Source organism: Hippocampus comes, unplaced genomic scaffold, assembly GCF_001891065.2.
Source record: "Hippocampus comes isolate QL1 unplaced genomic scaffold, H_comes_QL1_v1.1 scaffold20, whole genome shotgun sequence".
Lineage (NCBI taxonomy): Eukaryota > Metazoa > Chordata > Actinopteri > Syngnathiformes > Syngnathidae > Hippocampus > Hippocampus comes.
Window position 1 is genome coordinate 36,043 of NW_017805462.1, and position 21,932 is coordinate 57,974.

General features: G+C 41.8%; 1 protein-coding gene across 4 annotated transcripts in view; it reads right to left on the bottom strand.

Moving 5' to 3' along the window:
* st3gal3b (ST3 beta-galactoside alpha-2,3-sialyltransferase 3b) overlaps positions 1-21,932 on the bottom strand; it is a 47,738-nt gene that overhangs the window by 9,560 nt on the left and 16,246 nt on the right. For 3 of the 4 annotated variants that reach the window (XM_019875047.1, XM_019875045.1, XM_019875046.1), the window contains 8 exons: positions 21,812-21,853; positions 19,546-19,588; positions 18,970-19,062; positions 15,153-15,247; positions 11,191-11,254; positions 11,017-11,112; positions 10,149-10,335; positions 1,192-1,338 (listed from right to left, as the gene is read on the bottom strand). In XM_019875047.1, coding sequence (XP_019730606.1) covers positions 1,192-1,338; positions 10,149-10,335; positions 11,017-11,112; positions 11,191-11,254; positions 15,153-15,247; positions 18,970-19,062; positions 19,546-19,588; positions 21,812-21,853 — 767 coding nt within the window. The remainder of the gene's footprint in view (positions 1-1,191; positions 1,339-10,148; positions 10,336-11,016; positions 11,113-11,190; positions 11,255-15,152; positions 15,248-18,969; positions 19,063-19,545; positions 19,589-21,811; positions 21,854-21,932) is intronic. The other variant, XM_019875048.1, reaches the window with a different exon arrangement.

The window sequence follows — 21,932 nt, forward strand, 5'->3', positions numbered from 1 at the left end:
CCTCGGGGTAGGTGGACCTGAACAAGCAGCTGGCCAACCCCCTACTGTGTGCTCTGATACAGATTAATTCATACACACACACACACACACACACACACACACACACACACACACACACACACACACACACACACACACACACAAAAACAAACACACACACCATACAAAAAAAACCAATCAAGCTAGCCATTCATTTCTACATACATAAACATACAGTATGATGGTCAAAAGGAGATCTGGGGAAAGAGGGCTGAAGGGCCGGGCAGCGGGGGTGGGTGGGTGGGGGTGGGGGGCAAGACCTGAGCGTAAAACCCTGCAGCGTTAGACAGCAAAATACAATGATACGCGGAAATACAAATGTGCTAATACGAATGAGCAGAAACACACTCCGATCAGATGCCCACATGTTGAACACATGTTGGGTTCACGAAGGGGTGTTCCGAGAGCCTCACAGGATTGTGCCTGGCTGATGTTCGCCGAGAACAGTCCTGCTTTACTTTCCACACACACACACACACACACACACACACACACACACACACGCGCTCGCACACACACACACGCACGCACGCACAAAGTCCAATCGCTGAGATTCACTGCCTCAACGCTAGACAATTGATTCCAAGAATGGGAATTCAATTGAAGAGCCGGGAAGGTGAATTTAGACATTGATTTTGAAAGACATTACACACGAGCAAACACTACGGTATGTCGAACTCAAATACGGAACTAAAGCGTTTAAAACTGTGTGTCACCATTTTAGTCTCTCTCTCTTTCTTCTTCTTTTTTTTTTTTGCTTAAAAACTGGAAGCAAAATGTCAACTATTTGGCTCAGTGACAATAATACACTGTACTCAAATGATTGAATGAATGAAAAGAATGAAAAAAAAATGTGGCCGGATTCATTCATGTGAATTCCTTCTCCTCAGCCTCAACCCCATTTTTTTCCTTACTCTTTAAAGATAACTTACAAGCCAGGTGGGAGCATTTTGTGCTCCGACAACTGCCAACTCTCAATCACTTGTGGAAGGTGGATACTTTGTCTCTTCCCTGTGATCCGAAACAATTCCTGATTCTGTCCTTCCACAAAGATTAGGGAAAATTATAAGCCAATTTCCAAGATTAATGGTGGTAATTCTTGACTGCTGGCTCATCGCGAAGCTGCAAGTGTTGTGCCGGCATGCGACTTACCCCTTTTCCCATGATGCCGTTGTTAAAGGGCAGCCCGATGAACTGGAAGGCAGCCTCTTGAATGAAATAAGGGTTGAGGATTCTCATCTCGCTGGGCTCGCGAGGGACGTGCTGGGCCACTGACTTCCAAAAACCCTCGGTACCTCGCTGGGGTCATCCAGGCAGAATAGAAGAAAAAAAAAAGAAAAGAAAAAAAAGACAAAAATGCATTTCATGTTAAAATAAGACGAGCTTTGGGTCAGTGGTTCTGAACCTGGGTTCGATCGAACCCATGTGGTTCGGTGAGTCGGTCTCAGGGGTTCGACGGAGCCTCTGCCATGGAGGTTAAGACATACCCGACTCAACATGTCAATTAGTTATGACACGCCCGCTTGGCCATCACTGGCTGCAGATGATCACATGACATTGCTTGTCCAATCAGTGTTGCGGAAAATTTTGTTCGCGCCACAGTCAACGTGTGACTGTCGTGATAGTACGTCGTAAAATCTTTAAAATCTTATACGTGTGTCTTGAAATTTTATTTCCTTTTTTTTCCCCGTTTTTACTAAATGCATTTTTTAATGTCTTGAATTTGTAAAAAGTCATATTTGTTATTTTTCACTCATGAAGGGTTCGGTGAATGTGCATATGAACCGGTTGGGTTCGGTACCTCGAACAAGGTTAAGAACCACTGCTTTAGGATAGAACATAACTGGCAAGGGGAAGACTTTTAAAACATTTTTTTAGCAACACACAAAAAAGGGTTCATTCAGAACTCAAAAAAAAATAAATGATTGCAGATTTGCACTAACATGGCGATTTCCAGCGAGTTGCAATTCCTCCAACGCAAGCCCTCTGATGCGTAAAACAGAAGAGGAAGTCCATTTTATGCGCGCGCGCGGCTCCCGCTGTCGTCTGTCTTTTATGCGAGGGATGAAAGGCACTTGAAACAGCTATCTGTTTCGTCAGTCTCGAAATTCCCGGCGGGCGGAGAAAATGTTCGCACAACCGTGCATAAACTTGTACGAAAATAGTACGAAAAACAGCTCCAACCAGAACGTGCATTTTGGCAAGCATTAGCGCTCTGGTACACTCTGCTGCGCATTATTTTAACTCTTCAGTGTGAATGTGAGTGACAGACGCAGCGTTTCTTTGAATTTACATATGAAATTACCCATCAGCGTAAACCGGTTCGGATCTGGTTGCCGGTACCTGCGAATTGATACCGGTACACAACTGTACCAATTTTTCGTTCCTTGTGAGTGTGAGTGAGAGAACTGACATCAAAAGGTTGAATATGGCATTTCAAAGGAAGTGATTCAAATCACACCTCGACGTGAGGGAATTGTGGCGACCAAGACTTGTTTTTTTTTTTTAATGTAAAGTAATCAGCATTAGGAGCTTGGCACTGCCTGTCTGTCTAACTGGCTTCCAGTTAGACAGACAGGCAGTGCCGCCTGAACAGAATAATTGCACTCGTTCTCATCAGTCAATTAGACAAAACGGCAAAGAACCCTCGAGAAAGAGGACAAACAAAATGACCAAATCACAATCCGGCAGTGCGTGATTGACTTGGCCAATCGTGTGACTTCCTACAAGGAAATAAAGCCAGCCGGATGATAAGATGTAAATGGGAATCACCTGTTCAAATAAGCGCTTGCTCACTTACCTTTGATATCGCCACATGCATGACTGTGTGCTTGGCGTGCGTGCGTGTGTGTGTGTGCGCGCGCGGGAGTGTGTGTTGGCAGCGGCAAAACAAGTCTGCTGGATTCAACAACAGCGGCGGCTCTTTTTGAACGGAGGCCCAGCTCTGTGCTCTTGGCAAGCTGCAACAGGAACAACAGCTCATCTCTCCTGTCAACACAGCTTGTGTTTGCCAGAAATCTATTTAGCAACGTGTGGACGCGTACACATCTTGGTTACGCGGAATACAGAGAGTCAAGCGTATTTTTCTTTATTCTACGACAAGCTACGAAAAGCTTCCAAGTGATCCCCCAAAGAGTGGCAACTTAAGAAGATACGAGTGTTTGACTTCACAAAGATGGTCACGCAAAGAATTACGAGCACCACCGTGCGGTTAAGAGTTCAGTAAGTAATATTAAAAAGGTTAAATGCGAGTTGTACGTTGTCGAAGACTGAAAAGAAGTAGCGAGGCCAGCCGGGAGTCGCAGTCAAAAGGCTTTCGCAAACAGCCTCAAGGGAACAGGATGTTACCTCCACTTAGCTTGACTGCTTAGCCCTGTGCGAGTGTCTTAGACAAGAGAAACGCCGCTGCGCCAGTGGCATTTGAACACAATCAGAGCAGGAAACTGCTAAAGTGTCTCAAGACCACTCACTCACTTGACACACATGCTTCAAAGGTGGACAGAAGAGTGTCGCGGTAGTCCTAAGCTTGGATTGATGCCAAACTGGGCTTCGGACAGGAAAGAGTTTTTCTCTTGTCCTGCAATTGTTTATGGTTAAATGGGAGTTGGACATTAGTCAGTACGTGCAGGTGTCTGCTTTTTCGGTAAAGCACCTGTTAAAACAAGCTGGGAATTGCAAAGTAAAGTAAGATGGAAAACTACAACACTTTCTCTGCGAAACTAAATGCGTTACATTTTCACTTGCGCTCAACGGCCAAGTTGACTTTTGCTCCTATGGGAGAAATGGTCTTGATTGGGGAAATCTGTGTGAAAAAAAAAAAAAAATAATAATCATAAAATACACAACAGGCTAGGCAATAAACAGATAGAGTCAAGCCTGGCAAATTATAGTGCCAAAGCTTGTATATAGATACTAAAAATAAAATAGATTACATAAGGATAAACTGAGCATTCTGGTGGTTATAGTTGTAAGAGCTGATTCCTTACGGTCAATGATACAATTAAGACGAATCCACGGTAACGTCAACATGATCAGGAAAAGTATCGGAGTACTATTATTAAGAGTCAATGAGGTGGAAAAGTAATCCAAACAATCAGGAACGCTCAAGGCTTCACAATGAAGACTTCGTTTTGGAATGAATAATGAGGTCTCCTAATGACAGTTTGGGTTTTTTTTTTTTGCACTTGGCCCAAAAAAATGCAACATGCGCGTTTTTTGGGGCATGTATTTAAAAAATAATAAATCTAATCACAAAATGTATGGATAGAAAGGAAATTTCTACCGATTATGCCATGAATTAATCAGATAAAAAAACGATTTTGCATTGGTAAACACAGTAAGGTTCAGGTATTCTTTTTGTCCGCTCAGGGTTGCCATCCTCACCTTCTACACATCCATCGGTGACTTTTGCATTCCGATACATTCTAACTAGTGATGGCAGGCTGTATTAAATTCGCTAACATCGATACGTTACTTTGTGTGGACAATCGAGAATCTGCTGTTGTGGTACACATTGCGCTATATACCATACCGTACGTCAGCCCATCCGCCATACTGTATGTGGCTTGAATTATTAGATATAAATTTGGCGAATAATATCGTAAAACTGAGCAAGCTTAACACTCAAGAAGGCGTCTTTGTATATGTCATGTAAACGTGGTGTATGATAATGCTTGCGGTTGTCATAAAAAGTGCCATTCAAGATGGCAGTGCTACGCGAATGTATGGAGCAAAGTGAGTGCTGTCTCATGCCTCTGTCCCACGGCGTCATGCACGGACAATGTCTTTTTTTTTTTTTCCCGGAGAGGGGGGGAGGACAAAGACGGAGGACGATTATTATATGAATAAGTACGGAGGGACAATGACTGAAGGGTACCCAGGTCGCGGACAGAGCGGCAAAATAGGGTAAAGTGCCCATCTCTGCTAAGAGGAACAACCAATGATGCTTCTCATGAAGACCCAACTGTGTGTTTGTCATTGTCATAGCAACCCGAGACCATCTTCTTGATTGGTCGACGCTGGTACTTGAAAAATAGATCTTAGTCTTGATCATCCTTTAGTCTCGTAAATGTCGCCCAACTTTGTTGAAGTGCACCCTAATTGGTTTCAATGCCTGTTATAATACCATTCCAAGTTTCAGTCTCTCTGTGTCGACTTAGAATGCAGGATTTACAAGCGCACGGTTTATTTGTAAGGAAAATCACGGCTATAGAAATCGTCACCAAAGCGCTTAATGCTTGGGATTAGTTCAAGATCTCGTCAAAGGGCGAGGAGACCTCGTATAAGCCAGGAGAAGTGGGGGGGATCAAACGCGTGTTATGGGAATGAAGGTTAAAGTGAATGACTACTAAAATGGAAAATGGGCAGCAATTCACAATGGGAAATCTATTCCTTTTATTCTACTGGAAAATCGGGCAATTCATACGCTCCGCAAAATATCCCTCTCCCAAAAATATTGGTTATTTTCAAACTTCCTACACCAAACGCCACATCAAAAAATACCTCTCAAGGGACCATCATAATGACCAAAAATAAAATACAGTACCGTGTTCATCAAAACCAGAGGCTTGATTCTCAAAAAATATATTAACGTAAGCCAAACACATTAATGGTGCTCTTAAATAAAGGTTTGAAAAAAAAAAAAAAATCAAAAGTACAAAGTGTGCTGTTTTGGCTTCAAAATTAATAACTGAGCCAAAATATAATAGAAACACACGTATTGCTTGCTTGCACCAAGATGATTTCCATATAGCAGGGGTGGCAAACTCATTTTTGTCACGAGCCACATTTTAGTTACCGTTTTCCTTGTGGGGCCGTTATGACTGAAACCATATGAAGAAGTCAAGAATAAATGTTCATTAACCTATTGTTAAAGTTACTGTAATGAGGGGTTTGGTAACAAGAACATGCTTCCAGTATCACTCTTATTTATTACAAATGAGAATTTGAAATGTTGGTCGCGATTTTAGCAAGCATCATGAAAGTTGCCATCTTTGAATTGCTTTCGCGGGCCACATAAAATGATATGGCGGCCCAGATCTGGCCCCCGGGCCTTGAGTTTGACACATGTGCCATATAGAAAGGACACAAAGTAAAAATAGCGGATGAAGCCACCACAGCTTTCACGTGCCAACAAATCCAAAGGCATCTTCTAGAAGGTTTGGAAAAAAACTCATTTTATTTGGTTCTCTGGAATAAGCTGATTACATACGTGACATAAAGAAGATGCCCCTGAATTCCTTGACAAGCCACCATGGTATAATTTGCAATTCCAGTCTTGGAAAATTACCGTCTGAGGATGTGGTTGCACGAGATGCTGTTTACCACGGAGTGGTCCGAACATTGAGGTGGAGTGGATTCCGGAAGGTGGATTTAAAGCCAGTTAAAAAAAAAAAAAAAAAGACTGAAGTACTAACAAACACAATTACAGCTCTTTGAAGGTTGTTCGAGCCGAGTTCATGGGGACCGATTGGCAAAAACCTGCTTGCAAGGGAAAAATGTATCCCGCAAGACACGTCTAAACATATCAAAGACTAGAAACCGACAGAACCGACAGAGTACAAAGCGACAGAACACCAAACTTTCACCTTCCTGCTCTGATTCCGTTTAAAAACGTGACCGTGGATACAAACAACTGCGGCTATCGGCGCATGAACCGCAAATGTGCACTGTGGGTAACACTGAAAGGAAAAAAAAAAAAAATTGAAATAGACAAACATGATTTCGGTGATTGTTATCACTCGTGTAAACAGCAATCAACCCGGCTGCTGCACACGTGGGGTCAGACGACAGAGCGAAATGAAAAATATGAAGGGTATCAGTAGGCAAGAGGCACATTGGGTTGTCCAAATAAAGCCTACTGAAGGAGTAATTCATGTTTTGTTTTGGGTTTTTTTAACCTATTCAAGCCAATGTCATGTGAGCGAAGTGTGTTGGTGGGTTGGGCAGAGGGGTCACACAGAATGAAAGATTGTACGATTGCCTCAGAAACTCTCATTTTGTGAGGTCATCCGAGATGATGCCACAGCAGACGCGAGCTCACTGACCAGCGGCTAAATCAGACAATGGACGATGCTGCGTTGTACTGAATGCACTATCCTTAATAAAAAAAGAAAAAAGAAAAAAAAAAAAGAATAATTGGGGCCTGCAGTAGCTTTCATAAGCCCTGTAGAGATTGAAAAGGCCCCATACAGCCCCTCTAGCTGTTATTCTAAAGGTTTTGCAAAGAAAAAAACAACAAAGTTACATGAAAGCTTTCTCTCTAAAAGGCAAAATGAAAAGAGCAAATGGGAGGGATGCTAGTTGGCGTTTCACTGGGAGCATATTTTATACATTCCCAGACTCACCCTCTAAACCCTTTTCAGATGGTTATTTTCCAACAAAAATGGTTCATAATATGCTAAGGCCCGCCGCACACCGAGCAACGGGGCCAAATCCGACTGAAGTGAACTACAGTCGTACCTCGGTTTTCGACCATAATCTGTTCCAGAAGGCTGTTCGAAAAGCGATTTGTTCGAAAACCAAAACTATTTTATTAGCCCATGATTAGGGGCTAATGCACTATGCAGAAAAAAACAAACCAAAAAACCCATCAGATTTGCGTAAATCACAACAAACATGTCTGACCAAAATTATTTTATTAGCCCATGATTAGGGGTTAATACACTATTAGAAAAAAACAAACCAAAAAAACCATCAGATTTGCGTAAATCACAACAAACATGTCTGCTCACAATGAACGTTAGTCACTTCCTCGTTTAAGGAAGCCGAGTGGCATATTTGCGTTTGCTCACAAGGAAGCGTCACTTCCTTGTTTAAGGAAGCCGAGTGGCATATTTGCGTTTGCTCACTTTGGTCGAAAACCGGTTTTCGGTCGTAATCCGAGGCATAAAAATCTCCAATTTTCTGGTCGAAATCCCATTTGGTCGATAACAGAGACGTTAGAAAACCGAGGTTTGTATTTTTTTTTTTTTTAAATCCCATTTGGTCGATAACAGAGATGTTAGAAAAAAGAGGTTTGACTGTATTTTTTTTTTTTTTTTTTTTAGTTCACGACTTTGCACATCAAGGAACTGAGCCCCGCATATCTTCCGGTGTGCTGCAATCGGAGACTGTATCTGGTATAACGAATTATGCATTACTACTAGAAATGTGTGAAAACGTGTGAACGAGGGGCACGCAGGACACGTGCATACGCACAATAGCATCTCCTTGTGCTTGCACATCAAGCAACTGAGCACCGCATATCTTCCGGTGTGCTGCAACCAGAGACTGTATCTGGTATAACGAATTATGCATTACTGCTAGAAATGTGTGAAAGGACACGTGCATACGCACAATAGCATCTCCTTGTGTTTACGTTTCCGATGTACAGTATTAGCGAGGTTTAGGTGTGAGTCGGGTTAAACAAAGCCAGGATAAAAGTCCTTTAACAAGACTACAATTGCTTTAAAACCAGCGCTAGGACTGAAAAGCCACTTTGAATTGTAAACCGATATTGTTGCCACAGCAGCAAGTTTTGTTTTGGAAAAAAGGTCCCAAAGGCTCGATTCAAGCTCCAACATATTTAGCACACATTAAGCGTGACAAAAAAAACAATTGGATACACCTTATGAGTTGACAGGAGGTTCTAAGTGTGTGTGTATGTGTGTGTGTGTGTGTGTGTGTGTATGTTTTTTGAAGGACACATTGGCCATTAAAAATATAAGTTGTTAATATCGCTTCCATAAACGTTAGTTTAGTGTGCTCAGATTTTGGAAGCACTCACTGAGATGAGTAATTTGTAAAAGGGCATGATACAGGAAATAGGCAGCTCTGGCATGTCTTTTCTTCCATACTCTCATCGCCGTGACGAGGCACAACCTGATGAAAAATATTCTCGTTTAGTATCTCCAAGACTGCAGAGTTGAAATCTAGAGGCCAGATCCATTCTGCCGGGCAGGCCTTTACACCGTCTATGTGTCCAAACAACCAAGCTGGTTTCTTCCATTTTGCACGACCATGACAACGCACTGCACTGTTATCGCATCACATCTCTTTTCTTTTGACTTTGCACACATCTTAAACCGCCCCGTGCCCTTTCCATCCAGACGCTAATTCTTTCATATAATATGTAGCGTATTTCATCATTTTTGGTCCTTGCCTCAGTCATGACCATTATAAACTATACTCAAAGTCACACATCCTCTCTCAAGGTGAAATCAGGTTTCTCATATCTGGCTTCAAGACTCACAGTGGTCTTCTTTTTGGATGAAAATGAGTGACCTCTGTGGATTAGTGAATATATATATAAATATAACATTTCCAAATGTTGTGCGTGCGCTTTTTCCCCTCCTCTGATTAAAAAAAAAAAAAAACAGCTTCCGAGTCTGAAGACTGCTGCTTTTTGTTGGACAGCATCAATGCGTTAGTCCCTTTGGCGCCGATATAATTTTAATAAGACTTTGTGAAGCAGTCCATTGTCCACTGCCGAGCCTTGAAATAATCTCAGTTGTAGAGATATTCGGAATGTTCCAGACAGCTTTCGAGTGACCGTGAATAGGGCGGTGATAACACCATTGAAAAAGGGAATTGTCTGATATAAGTCAAAGAGATAAGGACACAATACGCTCAGTCAAGACCATTGAGAGCATTTCACAAATCTGAAAAATCAGCTATTACTAGAGAGAGAAGAGAAAGGCTTGCATGCTTGCCATTGTTTTTTTTTGTAATTCCTCAAGTGATCTTTCTTGAAAATTTAAACCATCTAATACATCTCCACAATCGTGTTAACATTCAAGATGTCCGCTTAAGAATTTCCCAGTTGAAGGAATGGACAGAATGTAACAGGCGGTTAGGCTGTTACGTTTTGCTAAAAAGAGAACATAACGCAGATAAACAACTCAAGCAGCATAATCGTGTTGGTCTAATGGCGGTAATGATGGGAAATAAATATAAATACAGAGCGAGTGAAATAACAACGGTGAAGCACTTCATATTATTGAAAAGGAAATTGTTTGGCACGCAATTAACAATCTGTTCGCTGTACCTTTGTGTCAAAAGCGCCTTTCACATCGCCCATCTTAACGGCGGGAAGGCAAAACGCCTGAAATTCACAACTATGTTCTTACCAGTCTCTCCTTGAAGACCATCTGTCGAAGCCACTTGAAGTCCAATGGCTTGAAAGCAGTCAAAACAAAAAGTGAATCCTTTTCGTAGAGTTCCGGCTTCTGGATGGCGCCCTCTGGGTAGGTAATTCTTATTGTGGTTTTGGTCCCTACATCCTTACCATAACCAGCCACCGGGGCTTCGTTCAATCTGGAAGACAAATGACATATGTCAAGATGAGCTTTGGATGCAAATAGTCAGTTGAGGATAAGCACAATGTCTAATTTTTCCAAGATATTTTGACCATCGAAACAGCCAAATGGCAGGTGTCACATCTGATGGTGTAATGGGGGGTGTGGGGGGCTTTCTGCTCAATGAGATACAGTTCAAGTTCAAGTCAACTTTATTGTCAAATGTGCTGCATGTGCAACATACAGCACAGATAAAATTACTTTCCTCTCAACCACAGGAGAGGGAGGAGCCGCTGCGGGTGCCCGCGCCGCCATCAAAAGAACAGTTAACATAAAATGACAAAATGATACAACACAACACATAAGACACAGACAGTCGTGCAACCTCAACCACTTTTTCTGCATACACTTTGTTGTTTGAAGCAGTTATAGGCGAAAGAGGAGAGAATCAAAGTGTCCTTTCACCAGTGGATCAAAGACGTCATGCTGAAAATGTGCACACGGCTGCTACAAGCTAAGTTTGAAAGCTTAGGTCAGGTCATAGGCCAAGGTCATAAATACTTTGGCAACAAGCAATTAATTTAGAAGCATATGGCTGTTGCTTACAGTTAAGCGAGAACGTATAGTTTACCGACAGGCATTCAAATAAAGCTTTTCAAATTAAGAGCGACATGCTATGGCGACTTGTTGCATGTCTCACCTGACCACGACGTCATAGTCATCGATACGTGAGCCCAGAGACTTGTTGGACAGGATACCGCCGTTGCCCACGATGATGCATTTTTTACAGCTGAGACTAAAATGTAGAAAGCGAGGATTATTAGCTGAGATTAAGTGAAAAAGTTTCTTTTTTTTTGAAGTGAGTACAATTTACCTGTCCAGTTCATCTCCTAGTCCAAAGTTTTTGGTGGTCGTTAAAATGCTGTCAATGATTCTTTCTGGGGAAGAAAGAAAAAAAATTCTATCATGAATACAAAAGACATTATAGCATCTGGGTCAACAAAATGCCAACAGGACTTCACATACAACGACAGGTAGCGCAAACTAGGTGGTCTTAAGCACAGCCGGAGCAGAGAACACCTCTCTCCGTTTATTCAATGAGCAGATAAGGAGTGACCAAATCAACCCTCAGAAATAGAGGGGAGTTATGAAAAGCGTGGGGGCTGAGTTCTTACGAGAAGTGAACCGAGGAGACAATGATATGTCGGGTTCAGAAAGGTATGTGGGTCGATGTACTTTGTCGAAACGCTCCTTAAAAGCACGCGGGGAGGAATGCCGTTTTCAAACACGTGCGAGTTAAGTGGGCTGATATTGAGCTCATCTCCCTGCATGGCGAGAAGCCCTGTGATAGCAGGGTGTGGCAAAAGGGGATGTTTAGTCAGAGCAGACACGCCGGCCATGTTCGACGGCATTTTGTGCAAGTGTCATGTTTTCAGCATGGCACGTTCAATGTTTAGGCCCCTCGCACAGATAGTTCTTTTTATCCGTCATATCCGAAAGTCGATTAGAGTTGAAAAAAAAAACAAAAGACAGTGGCACCTTAAGATACGAATTGAATTAATTCCATGACTGCACTTGTAACTCAAAGCAGTCTTATCTCAAATCATCTTTCTACGTTGAAATTAATTTAAAAAAATACATTCCAGTCTATACTTATGTACCCTGTCATGACAATAAATAGAATATAAAGAACTGAACAGCTTTAGCCACATTTTTTTAAACTTCAACTTAATGGACATTGTGCTGCTCCTCCTGTTGTGCACGCCACCTCAGCATTTTTGCAAACATGAATACACAAGGCGACAGTCGCAGCTTTTCCAATAAGCTGCAGAATGATTCGTTATTCTTTGCAGCGCATCAACAATTTTGCTGTGGGTATGGTATTCTGTCTACATTTGTTGTCCCACCCTTTGTGTTCAAACATCAATTGCTTAAAGAGTTCGTTAGCCCGTCGAAGGAATTTTGGTTGTTTGTTTACTTGGGCAAGCAAAGTTATGTGGTTGTTTTCAATACACAACGTGCAGTTCTTTGCTTTGTTTAGTTCGACAGTAAACTTCAACTCAAAGCGGCAATAAACAGCATCAAGCCTCTTTTTTTTTTTTTTTTTTTAAGAAGAAGAAGAATTGTTCACTATCTTCCAAACTAGTGCAGGTTGTTAAATGAGTTGAATTCACTGTCACCATACAAGCATCAAACGCCCGATGTTGTTTTGGTCACAAAAAAAAGCATGAAGAAAAAATGGCTTTATTACGATAAAGGAATTCAGGGAGCCTCGACAAAGTGTTTTCGACATTACACAACACCCCTTTCACTAGCGAAATGATTAACCTGCTGACGGCAAGAGAGAAAAGCACCGCGGCGCCATTGTTTGGATGTGGTGTCGATGTCTGGCATCAAGCATCGCCCTTGAGCAGCATAAACACATGCTTAAGGACCACACCTGGATCCAAGCAGGTCATCGTGACAAATCTCAACGGGTAAGATTCGCTTTCCAGAGGGGATGACATGATAGTTATGATAATCGTTGCAAATACCCGACTGTAAACATTTCCGTCGAGTACGTGTCATGACACAAGCAGAGACAAATGGCCACAACACTGCGCTTGAATGACAAAACGCTTTAATGGCAACAAAGAGGATTAGTATTGGAAGTATCGGGCGACACGTAAAACACTGACTATTTGCTAGAAGTACCGCAGCCTCAACAGTATAATACATCAAGAGAGGAAAGTACTTTTTGTGGGTCTTCTGATGCAACTCAAATGTTGACAACAGAAATCTCCCAAATGCTTTTTCAATAGTTATCGGTCCATTTGGGATTCAATCTTGTGGGTGAGCCGGACTATATTCGAGCCAAATGCGGGCTAGATGCAAAGTCAGAGTCAGTTCACTTAATTGCAGCGTGACATAACGCCACGGCTACCGTTAACATCGTACTCCGACAGCCAAAAACAGCAAGCGAGTGAGTGCATTCCATCTGGCTGCATCATCCAACAGCCGTAACACTGCAGAGCTTTAGGACAATTCATGAAATGCAGGTACTTCATTATGTAGGAACTGTTTATTTGAACATGTCATAAGGAGCATGCCCAGACGTTGCGTCAAAGTGCATACGGGCAAGTGGAGGTCACAGACACGACTGAGCCACATTACGAGTTATCATGTGCGCCCAGAACACAATATTTTCACATTTCAAATAGACTAAATGAAAACGTTTCTCATCCTTGATTGAGCAAAGGCACTCATTTGAAATCCGGATACTCACAGGAAGTTATTTATTCTGTGTGTGAATGAACAGCAGCAGGTGACTATTGTAGGTTTGGTGCAACTTCTGCGATCGAACTGAACAGGACTTTGTTGATCTGCCTGTCACCTTATACGTCACCGGTTCACGATCGATGAACAGATATATAGAATACCGTATTTTCTGCAGTATAAGGCGCTTCGGACGATAAGGCGCACCTTCAGTGAATGTCCTATTTTAAAACTTTTTCAGATATTGGGCACATAGAATAGAAGCTACAATAGCGGCTGTGGTTGCATTATGCATCCACTAGATGGAGCTACACTAAAGGGAATACAATACGGCTTTATTTATATAGAGCTTTCACAACCGCTGCAGCTGTAACAAAGCACTTTACAGAACATTAAAAAAAAAAAAAAAAAAAACTACGTCCAAGAAATCAGAATATTGATCCATATACAAGGTGCATCGGATTATAGGGCGCACTGCCGGCTTTTGAGAAAACTGAATGCTTTTCAGGTGCGCCTTGTAGTATGGAAAACACGGTACATAGAAATTCTAAGCATAGAAAAACTATTGAGAGTGCGTCTTTCGTTATATTGAAACTTTAGGGACGTAACTATTCATCAAAAATCAATTTAAAATGCTTAATATATTGATTGAAATTTTGATCGCAAAAGGATTTTTATTGATAAAAGTCAACTCCATTGTAGATTTTCATGTTTAGTTCTGGCACTAACAAAGCACTGATAATACAAAAATGTAGTTAAACAGTCACAAAATGATTGGTTCATTTTCAAGTTTTTATAAAGTTACAAAAAAAAAGTCACTGCTTGAAACAAGGACAAAATGCAGATGTTAAAGTTAAAACCATATTCTGGTTATAAATTGAGTCATACATTTTGTTCAAAAAAAATAATGAATAAATAAAATCGAACTGGGCTAAAAAAAAAAAAAAAAAAAAAAAAAAAATCAAACATCGAATCGGGGCTCGAGTGAATCGTTACATCCCTATGGAAACTATGGCCGTGCGGCATTCTATTCAAGACACGCTTGTTAACGCCCGCACCTGACAACCACGAAAGAGGGTAACCCGACTGCCATCGTGTTCCGCAGAGAAAAAAAGAGAGGCCAGGTGTAAAGCTTACACAGAGAGTGCCCAACTGATAAGCACAGTGACATGCGTTTGTGGATTGCACAAAAAAAAAACTCTGGAAGAACACAAAGATTGCATTCATTGTAGCAATGCTTCGAAGCACATAAAACCGAGGCCTGTGGAAAGTTTTGTCCTCTGAGCCAATGTCATCGTAAAGTGGCTTTGTATCGGAAACGTTTCAGGCATTTCGCTCTCATTATCGGACTCGATTCAGTGATATCTAGATAGGCGGCGGATGAGGTCAACTCTTCTTTTGAACGCAAAGCGTATTTCAACTCAAAGATCTCACTCAGATGGTTAAAAATAAAACAGCATCGACACTAGAAAAAGGGAGTGAGATATCATCATCATCGGGGACCAGCTTTGGGAACAAACTATTCAGGAACGATACAATAGCTGGCACAAAGGGAGGCCAGAAACAATGAATATTTCTTACCTTGTGTTTTGAATCCAAAAGGAGGCAAGTAATTGCTGACTTTTGTGAGACGTTTGAAGTTTTGGTCAAGAAACATGGGCGCTGCTTTTGTGAACCTGTAAGTCAGACAAGGGAGGAAGGAAAAGTGCAGCGGATGAGTTTATTTGCTCCGATGAACCTAAACCTATTCCAGCAAGAAACATCCTATCTGGATCGTTTATTTCACCGTAAATCGACCCAAACACACTTCGCCTCCTGTCTAAAGAGCACCATGAAAGCAAGCACAAAATAGTAAAATAAAACAGACCTTGAGGCCAATGTTTTTAATTAACTACGTGACCTGTAAATTCCACTATCGCTTCTCTCTTATCCTGTGTGTCTGTATTTGTCCCTCGATGACAAATTGATGGTGGGGGGGGGGGGGATCAAAGGCAGCCATTTCCTGAGAGTCACACCCGAAACGAGACTGCTGAGATACGGGTCACCTTTTTCATTGGAGCTGCAGGATGGATGTGTGTTTATTTGACCTGCCGCTGATGTGGGGAAACCAGGGAAGGCAAGACACTCTTTTCAGATTTTAGAACAGATGGTGCGCCAAAACTTTTTTTTGTTGCTGTTTGTTTCAACATCTCAGTGACATTTACAAGTCATTTTGATGATTCCTGCTTAGTTTAGCATTTTTTTTATTTTGTAGTGGGCAACACACCAACCCCAGTAACACTATTTGCACAGTCGTGGAAGGGAGAGACAGAAGGAGCACCGATTGAGTGCTACAAATGTATCTCCAGTAGTGCAAGATTGTTCCAAAACTCTCAGAAAGAAACCGCAGATTGTCCAGCTGACTGATGCCCTGACAGGAAATCCTCCAAAAGACTTTCCATCATCCACACTGGCGCAAGCCCAGAGATTGTAGCGAGTGTATACGGCTAAGTAGAGCTCATACAGACACTACAGTGCAAGATTATGAGTTGTCTTGGCGAAAACGAGAAGGCCGGGGGGGGGGGGGGGGGTGGTTCACAAGAACGACGGTATTTGGAGCTCAGCGGCACAACAACCAAACATGGCAGAAATTAAGAGGAAAACCTTGCAACTTCAACCTAGTCTCTTTTTCTAATCTGTCTTTAGATAGCGTCATTATGCTCCGGCTTCAAAGCGGGCGAGCCCGAGAGGTCGATTAAGAGAGGACAAGCAGCAGCCCTCTTGACGTTTCCGGACAGCAGCGCATGCATGTGAGAATTAGCAAAACAAATGGGGAGGGTTTTCATGAACCCATCAGACCTGTAAATTAAACAGGACCCGTGCAAATCACTTATGCCAGACCAACAGTCTGTCACTGACAAACAGAGACAGGGGGTGAAGGGGGCGCTTGTTGTGAAAAAGTGAGGGCTCCCAAAACAGCCAAGAGGCTACAACACATTGTCTTCATTTCCTTTGCAAAAGCCATCTCTCACTGGCAATATTTTCATAACCGTGTCACTTCAAGTTCAGTGGCAACACTCGATTAAGGGCTCCGGTCCAAACAGTTTGTGGTGAAACTGAAAGAAGTGGCAGGTGCGGAGAATTAATTGGACTGTAAAGGGCCAGAGCGTCAGAAGACAAACTTAGAGGAAACAACGGAAGATTAGAAGGAGAGGCCATGGACCCGTCTATTGACGGTTATGTTTTTCTTCCCCTAACAGCTGAACTATCCGCCACACCTATTTTCACAAAGCGCTGGAACATTTCGATTAATCTCACTGAAAAAAAAAAAACATTTGAAAATAGTCCTTTTATTATTTTTTTTAACCTTTTCAAACAATAGAGTATTCATTAAAATGTGTCGAACTGTGTTCATTTATCCCAAGACAAATGTAGACAGTGTGTGGGTTTGGACTAATTGTGCACATTGACCCATGTGCAGATGGGTTGAATGCAGTCGTAATCAATGAGCTCCCGTCGGGGGTTCTGCGTCGTGCACAACTTTGATGTGAGACACGTGTGGCTGATTAGAGCAAGTCATTACCACGAAGGACATCATTAACACAATACTGCTTTGTCTATCTTGTTACGCGAAGCTTTAATTTACCGGAAACATTTCATCGGTAGGAGCAATTTATAACATTTGAGTGGGTAGTTTATAAACACGGACAAGACATCTAATTCATATACTTTCTATCTCAGACTATCCAAAATTGGTGTGTATTTTATTTTAAAGACAATATTATTCAATAATATCACTCTGACTATGGCTGATTTTAACAGAATGAAGTCAACCCACATGGTGGGGGGTCAGGCCCTGCTGCGAATAGCAAAAATCTGCAAACAGTTGATGCCTCTCCCTTAAAAGGAGTTTGTAATTGCACACAGAAGCTAAAAGCTCTTGTAACGAAGAGGCTCGTGAAGCACCAAAAATCTAGCTTATATATGCAACGGATGCGAGGTTGTGCTGTGTGATTTTTCTGTTCGTAAAACCTCTCCCATCCGAGCCTTCAAAAAGGGTCCTGGGAGCTCAGTTGGAGGTTCCAGCTTTTACCTCGGCTCCCAATTCTTTTTGCTCAGGGCAACATAGATGTGACTGTCATCCGCACAACAGTGGAAGAAAATACTTGGGAATGGGACTGAAGGGCAGCAAATGCAGTGAAAACAGCAGGGGCCCCAAAATCGAACCCTGTGGAACACCATTAGGCAGAGCGGGACTCAGAGCAACCTAGGCTAACACAAAACGTCCTGTCAGCCAAATAGGATCTAAACCACTCTGGAGTCCTACCACTAATGCCCACCTGGTGCTGCAAACAAGCTGGCAGAATGCTGTGGTCCACCGTATCAAACGCTGCAGCTCGATCCAACAAAATAAGACAAACACAGTCTACGGTGACATTTGCCTGGTGGATCTGTCAAGCCCTTCACTATTCCATCCAAACATAATAGGGGTGACAAAAGCAAGTGCACTAACCCTTAGTATTGAGATGGAGGCAGCCATTTCCGTGGTTACTGGAAAACTCCCAATATGATGATGGCACTTTCATAAGCAATTTGAGACTATCAAAGCAATTTTTGAAAGTAATGTAAAAACTTTTTCCAAATTTTTTTTTCATTTATTTAAAACGATTGTATTTTGGGGGGCACAAGTGCATTCATTTCAAGGACAAACTGTTTTAATGGACAACTCCATCCCCCCAATAGTCTACTGTATGTGAATGTTGGTCATACATTGGTGAAAAGTCCCAGAAAATATGCCGTTTATTAGCCTTGTGCCAAGGATCCTAGTGGGACTATGTCCTAAAGATCAAACTGCATGGGCAACATTAAGCCTCATCAAAGGAGCATATGACATCACAGAAGGCCGTGAAGGTTTCTCTGGACTGTGTGGTTAGGGTACAAGGAAGCGGGTGATGAGTCATCGTACGATTGACAGGAAGTTGGTTGCTGCAGCTCACAGAGAAAGTCTGTGAAGATCCAAAATTTGATAGGAGAAAGATGGGGGACCTTGTATTCAAATGACAATGATTCTTTTGTGTCAAAGGAGGATCATGAGGACAACAGTCAAGTTTTGTGGTTGGGAACGAGATGATAGACCCATGACTGAAACTGGGGGGGATTGTACAGGAATGTGGGGGTTTCTCTGTTTCTATTTCAAAAGCCTTCAGGCACAGTTGGCTGTGAATGGCATCATACATGTGGGTATTCATATCTACTAATTTTTGTTTTTTTCCATCAATTAGCTCAAAATGAAAAAAACTGCTTATTTACAGAGATCTTGACATTTTAATCAAACTTCTTACACATCGGTAGTGATCTGCGCATTTGATTTGAAGAAAAGGCAACTTTTGTGTTAAATGTGAAAAAGGCAATCTCTCACTTTGGATAGATGCTTGTCATCTTGGCGCCCGCATAGCCCGGCTTGCACACGCCTTCGCTGAGATTGCCATACTTGTACGCCAACTCCGGTGGCCTGTAAATAAAAAGAGCGGAAGCACAGATTCATCAGTCCTCTGGTGATCGACGATTATTAATTACGCTGACACATTTCCAACCCTCAAAACCAAACTTGTCAAACAATCCAGTTGAGTGATCTTTAGGAAGTTGAAGAATTCCAACAGGTCAACGTGCCAAACGCGCGGCAAGACAAAGCAGAGAAGCCTTGTGCAAATAATCACAATGGCAGTGCTAAAACTAATACCACCAGATTAACAGCAGAATCATAAATAACGATGGAGTCTGCGAATCGAGTTCAAATAAACAGGGAGAGAGAATTGACAAAAAGCAACAAAATCTCCGAATGTGGGGGGAAAAAAAAAGTTTGAATCAACTTGTTAAAGATACGGTAATGCCGATAACTAAGCGTCATTGTCAATAGGAGCTGCATGACACAACAAACCCGCGTGATAGCAACTTGGGACACTCAATGAATAAAAATAAAAATATATATACTTACAATTTTGTGTCGAACTGCAGCAAAAAGCCCTGCTTGTCATACACTGCAAGAGAAAGACAAAAAAAAAAAAAAAAGATGGAAAATTATCTTTCATTAGTGTGGAGTGACACGTCACATTGGTTACGCATTGTCTACCAGCAGCGGTTGTAGTTGTAGACCAACAGCGTTTAAAAGGGATTAAGACAAACGAGCAAGGTTAGGGAGAAGCCAGCCAAAACAATCTGTTGAGTCTAAAAATAAAGTGAGGAAAAATGAAAAAGAGTTAGCGATCACCTATGGACAACCGAAGCGGAGGCCAATAGGTGCCTGCTATGTGTTGAGGGCAAAGCCGTTTCGAAGACATTGGAAAACAGAAAAAACATGTACCATAAATAAAAAGGGTGTCCCAGAAAAAAATGTATTCACATTTTGAACCGCTGAAATCCATTTTAGTTTCAAAATGAAACGGATTCTAAACTGATGATTACATTTCAAAGTGATATCTGTTCTCCCCAACTTCAGGGTTGGTCAACTCCGGGACTTTGTACTTCAACTGCATTTATAAACTCATGGCAAAATTTTGGGCTAAGTCACATTCGTTCAAAGATTTAAATTGTCAATCCAGTTTCCAAATGGTTAAAATATTTAAATTCATTCAAAATTAATCAATTAATCAAGTGTGTGTACATTTTGCGGGACACCCTACATTTATGATGTCATGAAAATGGAGACATGAACTACAGAGGCATAGTCTCAAGCCTGCCGCACACCGAGTGAGGCAGCCAAAAGCAACTGAACTGGATTACCGTGAAAAAAAAAAATAATAATAATAATACTGTACAGTCGCCGACCCCATGCCGCACATTAGCTGATTGACCCTTGCACAGGTGACTATCAGGAAACAACATTTGGGCTCAGGTGAAGAAAACATGGTCAGATATTAACGTGTATGTCAAGGAAACTATATTGGACCCTGGAAAAAAGGAAGGAAATCCAAAATTTAGACCTGTCTAGCATAGAAAGGCCCAATATTGATATAACCAAGCTGGCGGTGGCCAGCTAGATATCACTTCTACCCAGAAACATTTTTTTTTTTTTGCTCTGAAAGCTCATGGGCATCTCTGTTGAGACTCCTAACGCTTTGCTTTTTAATTTTTTTTTTTTTATCCACAGCCATCGAACCTAAGACGGCGGTTAAGTCAAGTTCAGTAGCGTTGCTTTGGTGTGCGGCCGGCTTTATATGACCACAATGTATCCCACCGGGCATTGTCCAATTTATGATGATACTGCTTGTGCCACAAATAATCAGGTTCTTGAGAGTATCAGCTCAAACAAAACTGTTAGTCCTCAAATGGAATCAGGATTTTTATCATCACAAATACCGTAAACACACAAGATTGATCCAAACTGATCTAACTGAAAGTTTCGCGTGGAAATAAAACAAATCAATTAATAAATATGTGGTGGTGGACAGCGCTGATAGACATCTGAAACCAATGCATCCCCCCGGGGGTCCCACGGTGGGATACAACTCATTTGCAATCATATCATATGACCTAATACAACTTTCTCATGAGGCTGACAACTCTAGAGGATATAATGCATGAATAAGATAACCATTAGTGGGAAGTAGAAAGCGCAGAGAGCATTACGCCTGTGGTTGTGGAGCTCGTCTTCACAGAGAAGCTGAAGGAGAAAGATAAAGACAAGCAAAAATGGGAAAGCATGACAGCTCATTAGGGAAGGATCCAAGCACTGCCGTGGAGGACGACGACGACATCTACCAAAACTACCAGGAGGACAAGTATGAGTGTGGGACATTACACTGTGAAAATAAATAAAGCCGTAGTATTGGACAAAAGAAGGATCATTGAAATCCAATACACTAAAACGCAGTCATACAGCAGACTGCATTTTACAGCTTCATAACCTAGCCAGCAGAGGGCAGTATTTCATTACAATGCGACTCGGGGAACGGGAAGTCACAGGCACGGCACACACTGTACATTTCACTATTTGAATCGAATTCCTAATCTCATAAAATCTTGAATAAAAGGTTAATCTTATCATGTGGGTATAGTTAAAAATGTTTTGTGTGTGTGTGGATTATCAAATCAGCTGCGTTTATTAACATTTAACAGATTTGCCTCTTTCACGTGACTGACTTTTTCAAGGAAGGCTCTTCCATTGTTTTTTTTTTTTTTTTTTTTGATTGGGGGGAGGAGGAGGAGTATGAGGGTAATAAATAAAATGAAAAAAGGTTCACTTGGCAGAGCTGCAGATGTACCTGAGCCTACTATTTGTCCCTCGGAGATATCCGTTTCCAGCTCTGAAACACAAAAGGGTTAGTTAGCAGCGTTTGAGGTCAATACTTGTCAGAGGCATTTTAACTTGAAATAACACTTAGG